General features: G+C 44.8%; 1 protein-coding gene across 1 annotated transcript; it reads left to right on the top strand.

Moving 5' to 3' along the window:
• Nucleotides 1-408: 408 nt before the first annotated feature.
• On the top strand, nucleotides 409-4,025 carry LOC308144970 (1-acylglycerol-3-phosphate O-acyltransferase ABHD5-like; the record flags this gene model as incomplete). Its single annotated transcript, XM_080516268.1, has 7 exons — nucleotides 409-452; nucleotides 1,194-1,276; nucleotides 1,374-1,782; nucleotides 2,275-2,426; nucleotides 2,514-2,625; nucleotides 2,702-2,882; nucleotides 3,663-4,025. The coding sequence occupies 7 exons, from the start codon at nucleotides 409-411 to the stop codon at nucleotides 3,813-3,815; spliced, it is 1,134 nt and encodes a 377-aa protein (XP_080372394.1). The 3' UTR covers nucleotides 3,816-4,025.
• Between the last annotated feature and the right edge of the window lie 2,620 nt (nucleotides 4,026-6,645).

Here is a 6,645-nt window from a genome sequence, read left to right as displayed (position 1 = left end):
ATGCAGAGTTGAGCAGATAAAAGCAACTCTTCTTATTTCGGCGGACGAACTTTTTGAACAACTTAAAAAAAAAGAAGACAAAAAACTAAATAAGTGAAACGAGTGTGGAGGAGTCGTCGCCCACCTTCCTCCAAGGTTCATGGTGTGCTGATGCCTTCAGGGACACTCGGAAAATAATTAATATCAGCACGTAATGTAACGCCCTCCTCCAAAGGTGATGCGAGAATATCCAAATCATAGACCTCGTGGTAATTTAGTTCAGTCGTGTGTTTTCGTTAAGATGTCTCTCACGTCGTGTTTTTCCGCTTTTGAATGTATTCCGTCAGGTTTCCAGGATGTTCTTGAACGCATCACCGCTTATTGTGACTGTACTTTAGAAAAGTTGCGGCTCCGGAAAGTCAGTGCGACATGAGACGCATGGCTGAGGAGGTACAACCTATCCAGGAGCAGAGGTCAGCTCTATTTATGTCTTCTTTCATGCATGTCTAGGCTTTTGTTCCGATTTCATATGACTTCATCAGTTGGCTTTCGTTTCTCACGTATGTTTGTGATGAAATCAATGTACAATGTTCCTAGAAGTTATGATGTTATTCAGGAGGAGTGTTATCTCACTGAATTACTGAAGAGTAAGTGTACTTTTTTGAAGACATGACTTCGGATGAATAAAAAGAAAAGCTGAATTGTGTCACGGACCTGAAGTGACTGAGGTGATCCCTCTATTATAAAGCTAACCTATTCTGTTAAAAAAAAAAAAACTAGTACAAGAGTGTCAGTATGTCTTTGTTTTTTGGGGGATTCCCTCTGATGATCCACAATCACGAAAATAAAACAAAACCAAAACAAACTCTCCACTTCATTTGAGGTTGGTGTGAGTTTTTAGAACTTTTCTTTCATTCTTTCAAAAACTGTACCATTAAATATAGTTTAAAACGAACTGAAAGCAAGTCAGGTCAATATATATTATTTTTATCCTGGTATTGGACATAAAAGTCTCAAAGTACACAGAAGAGGCAAAGTGTTTCGATTTACCACTCACATGTTTTGAAGGTTTTTTTTGCCCAGAAGGAAGATCGCTTACAAGCAGCACTGATAATAAAAATCCTATGTCATACGGTCAAAGTTCACTTTATAACCTGCCTGTGTTTGCATGTGCTGTATGTATCCCGCCTGCCGGTGCACTGTCTGAATCCCAGCTCCTGGATATTAAGTTGGCTTCCCTCCTGGTGCCCGACGTCCCCTTCTCAGCTGAAAGTGGCGGAGGAGAAAATGCTGAAGAGTAAGTGTTCTTTTTAGAAGACATGGCTTCGGATTAATAAAAAGAAAAGCTGAATTGTGTCATGGACCTGAAGTGACTGAGGTGATCCCTCCTGCAGCTGTGAAGACCCCCTTCTCCAGGCAGTACGTCCGGATATCCGGCAGCAACTACCTGTGGACCTTGGCCTTCTCCACCCACCCTCAGCCCTGCTCCCCGTCCACCCCACAGCCCCCGGCCCGGGCAAGGACCCCTCTGGTTCTGCTGCACGGCTTCGGAGGCGGGGTCGGCCTTTGGGCCCAGAACCTGGACTGCCTCTGTGGCGGCGGTGCGGTCTACGCCCTCGACCTGCTGGGCTTCGGCCGGAGCAGCCGCCCCCACTTCAGCACCAGTGCCGAGGGGGCCGAGGAGCAGTTCGTGGAGACCCTGGAGGCGTGGAGGGAGAAGGTGGGGCTGGAGGTGATGGTGCTGCTCGGACACAACCTCGGAGGATACCTGTCTGCGGCCTACGCACTCAAACACCCACACAGGTGTGTGTGTGTGTGTGTGTGTGTGTGTGTGTGTGTGTGTGTGTGTGTGTGTGGCTTTCTGCACAAACACCAGTGGGTTTCTCGATGTGCGGAGAAACAAATAACAACCTTGTTTTGGTATTATTGTGGAAGACAGCCTTAATTACAGTAATAAAAGTAGTAAGCAATAATAATGTTTGCTCCCTAATGGGAAGAGCGGGAGTTTGGATAATGGCGTTTAAAGCTGAGAAATTAAAATAACATTCTGAATAAATGAAACGATTCAGGCACTTCATTAATGTTTTAGTGTCTCCCAAGCACATTTTGGCCAAATTCGATTTAAAAATAGCACTAAACCAACAATATAGGCAGATATTTGTCAAATTAAGCCGTTGATACAGTTATTTACGTATGAGGCTGTTGTCCTAATGGTTAAAAAGAGCAAACAAATCATCAACAAACCCACAAACATTGAATGTGTCTTCAAACGTCTGAATTTCTGTCTGTTGCCAGGGTGGAACGTCTGTTGCTGGTGGAGCCGTGGGGATTCCCAGCTCGCCCGGAAAACAAAAACCACGCCTCCATCCCGGTGTGGATCAGAGTAATGGGCGCCGTCATGAGCCCCTTCAACCCTCTGGCGGGACTCCGGCTGGCCGGACCTCTGGGTCAGAGAGCAGAGTTTCTTTCTCTGGTGTTGAAAAACGACGAACGGGATTCTGTACGACGTCGAATGTCTTTTCTGCTCGCTTCAGGTCCGATGTTGGTGCAGACCATCCGGTCAGACTTCAAGCAGAAGTACTCCTCCGTGTTTGCCGACAACACCGTGTCCGACTACATCTACCACCTCAACGCTCAGACTCCCAGGTAACGAAGCCTTCCGGGCCGGTGCGCTCAGACCCAGCAGGTTGTTTGCGCCCCGGCTCACTTCCGTCTGTTCCAGCGGAGAGACGGCCTTCAGGAACATGACCGTCCCTTACGGCTGGGCCAGGAGGCCCATGCTGGAGCGGATCGGCCTGGTCAGGGCGGACATTCCCATCTCCTTCATTTACGGCTCGCGCTCCAGCATCGACAGCGACTCCGGATACGCGTTCAAGAAAACCAGACCGGATGTGGAAATCAAAGTACGTTCATTTTAGGCACTGGGAGGTGAACTGATGATGTCAAATCTTAAATGATGATGGTGTAACGTCGCTAAATGACTTCACAATGTATGGTTTTATTAGTTTAATACAAACAAAAAATGGTCTGATAGTGTGAAGAAACAATCAAGACACCATCCAGCTAAATAACTCGCTCCCGGTTGGTTCCAGTAGCAATGTCAACGAGTGTCATCGCAAAAGATGTTAGTCTTTCTCTTGGAAAGATATTGAGTTGGGTGTAAATAATGTATTCTTATTTATTTGCACGATGACAATGAAGACATTTGGAGTCATTACCTCAAAAGCACATGGACATGAGGACAATTGGTAACACAGAATTATACGTAGGCGTGAATGTGTGTGTGTGTGTGTTTGCCGTGAGATAAAAACTGCATTCAGAATTGCTGCGCTAAAATTATTTACCAAACTTTACATGAGTCGAGTCGGGGAGGAAGTAGTCGTGTCGTGAACCTAATGGATGAATTCAAAGAGCAAATTTGACCTCTTTAATCGTCGTCTTTAGTCAGTTTAAAATGGTCTTATTCACCTATCTACATAGACATTCATGGAGATGAGATGGCGTTAAGGGAGGACCCCCTGTACGACCTGGTCCACTGCTTTACTCGCTTCATTCAACAGTTATTATGAAAGCGCTCAGAGCCAGATAAAGGGGACACACACACACACCCGCGTGACCTTACAAAATGTACCCTTTGCATCGATCCGTTTCCGACTGTTTCTGCTCCTGTTTGAACTTGTCAGGTGATCAGAGGCGCCGGTCATTACGTATTCGCCGACCAGCCGGAGGACTTCAACCAGGCGGTCCTTGAGATTCTGGACGGCACGGAGGCGGGCGGCAAAGACGAGGGAACAACAGCAGTGGGGGGGTCTCTCGCTCGGTGGGAAAACGACTGAAGAGCACAAGGATTAATACAAAGCCATTGCTCGACCACAGCGGTTTTCACCGTGAGCCTCCTTATCGTGCACTTTACTCCGAAGAGAGACCCATCACTGACGGACTTCCAAAGTCTGACACTCCCCAAGGCTCGGAGGTCTTATTACTTTGTTCCATGGGTTTCGCTATTCATGTAAATACATTTTGTAAATAAATCTGACATTTGGACGGCGCTGTGTTTTAAATCCCCCCCCCCCCCCACTCCCGCGTGATAACAATCTGACAGTTTCAGATTGGCTTCTTAGAAACTATTGAACAACTCTTCTTCTGGGGAAACGTGTGGGTTTTGGATACAGGTTACGACAAGCTGTACACGGTGCTCCTTTTCTGACCAATCCCCCAATCTGTGAGAGATATGAGGGAGAAGTAAATAGGGCAAAGGGCTTTGGTGTTTGTTTTTTGTTTTTTCAGGAAAGTCCTTTGCTTCTCCAGGAACTCTGCGACTGAACGCGGCCAACAGATGGCAGCACAGCGACGGCCTCCCCTCTTCCTCTGTCTGGTCGAAGGGGTATAACAGTGAATCCCATACAAACTGCCCGGCACATGCATATTGAGTGGTGTGACCCACTCAGGAGACCTGGACGGTGATGCTCTAAGAGCAGTACGACACTCCGCTCAGTGCCAAGTCACAACTGCAGTGACAGAATAAGGTCAGACATGTGTGCCGGACTAAAAATAGGCTTTTTTTTTCTTTTTTTGAAGAGCCATCGCCACCAGTAGAACAGCTCAGAAGGACGTGTTAATTTAATGAATGTCTGAGTCTGCAAAAAAACGAAACGTAATGGAAAACTAATGTTTTAATTGCACACTTTGTCCTTTTCTTTTGGGTGTTTCAGCAACACACGAAATAAAGGAGGCCACAGAAAAAAACGTAATCTTCTTTATAGATTATAGCATCAAAGTGAATAAAGATACGTGTATCTTAAAGCGAAGAATCAAGAAGAAGTTATCAGGGGGCTTCGTTACAGTCTTTGTAATGTTTCAACCACTGACCTCGCGTCATTCTTGCAGGCGATGAGAAACACATAAACACAATGTTATAGTTTAGGATGGCACTGGTCACCCGATAAGCCTCCTTTTATTTATTTGTAGTTTTTTCAGATAACTTTTTCACGGCTTTATTCAACCGGGCAAATTCTTTGTGATCAGAAAGAAGAAACCAGGAGAAAAGCGATGCGTGCGCAGGGGGAATGTGCAAACCCTGCAATGAAAGGGTTGCAAAGGAAAATTGAGACTTGATTCTAATGAATTAGCGTCTTGAAATTCACACAGCTTCTCTGAAAACAACTCAAAATCACGGCTCCTGAACATTTAGTGTGTCGTACTTATGTTGTGTGATTCCTGCAATGTAATCGGCTCTTAGCATTTTCCTGTAAATGACCTTTTCTTTTTCATGGCACTCGGCCTCAAGGATTTAGTAAATGCATACAATGTCAAATAAGATTATAGGCTCAACCAAAAAAAAAACCACCACTAAAATTAAGGTGTTAAATATAACCTTCACGTACTGATACCTTCAACACTATGACTATATTTTGCTGGCGTTGACCAGAAATCATTGCATGTTGCTCTTAGAAGTTGCAGACGATCAGACGAGTTGACGAGGTGAACGGAGAAGAATCATTACGCACGTGAATCCTGCTGCCCCCTCGGTTTTGCCCCCGACACATCAGCCCTGCCCTCCCTAACTGTCTCCTGGCAACAGCGTATCCACGGAGACCGGGTCCTTTAGAGAGGAAGTGATGTGGCGGAGGCATGGCGTGGTTAATTACGGCTTGTTTGTTTTCTTGAAGACGTTTGTCAAAGGAGCATTCGACGGGAGCCCACAGGGTCGACCGTTGGCTCGCTCACTGAGCACCCAGGCTTGGTCACAAAATCATTTCATTACAAAACAATAAAAAAAAAGGGGTGGTGGGGGGGGGGGGGGAGGCCAAGGGTGAGAAGTGACGGGAGCTTTCATAATACCGAAATATCAGCATATGAAAGGTGTGTGCTCACGGTGACACGCAGCTTTAATCAGCACAACCACCTGCAGAGTTCAGCAGCCCCGACTCGAGCAGTTGACAATGATTATATGAAGCGCATCTCTATTATTCTGACGCATTTGGACATTTGACAGCAGTGAAAGTTATTTCTGGAAGTGACTCAATATATAGAAAATGTTTAATGTCAGTGTGACAAACGCAAATCATTTTTTTGCTCCAAACGTTTGGTGAACAGAAGCTGTTCCGGGTCTGTTTTGACACGAGAATAGATGCTAGATCCTTGACTGTGTATTGAATTATGGTCAGTGGTGCTCAAATTTGACAATCGGGCTGTTTTCTCCACAAACGGATGTATTAAAACTTTATTGTCAGAAGGCCTAAACAGATCTGTGACTGCTATGAGGATGTTCTCGGCCTGAACTGTACCATGAACAGTTAAATAATACAATCAGAACAGAAAATCTCAATCGCCTTTAACTCGACCTGCCACATGGGAAACAGACAAAACTCTGAAATGTAGGTTATATATCTGATGTGTTTTACAGCACGATATGTAATAATGACCCAATATGTAACGACGACCCCAATTGTTATAAAATAGAATGTGTTTCAAACCTGAGATGTAGTAACTGGTTGATGATGTTAAAAGGTTTAAAAATAATCTAAATGTGATCTTATTATGTTTAATGTTATGCATTATTTTGTACCAATAATTGGAGAAATAGATTACAGATTATAGAGAACAGAAGACTATAAATGTCTTGGGTAACAACAACAATATATAAATGATAAAAACTCTCGTTCT

Source organism: Blennius ocellaris, assembly GCF_963422515.1.
Source record: "Blennius ocellaris genome assembly, chromosome: 20".
Classification (NCBI taxonomy): Eukaryota; Metazoa; Chordata; class Actinopteri; order Blenniiformes; family Blenniidae; genus Blennius; species Blennius ocellaris.
The sequence above is the reverse complement of the archived record's forward strand: the minus strand, read 5'-3'. Positions and strand labels throughout refer to the sequence as shown.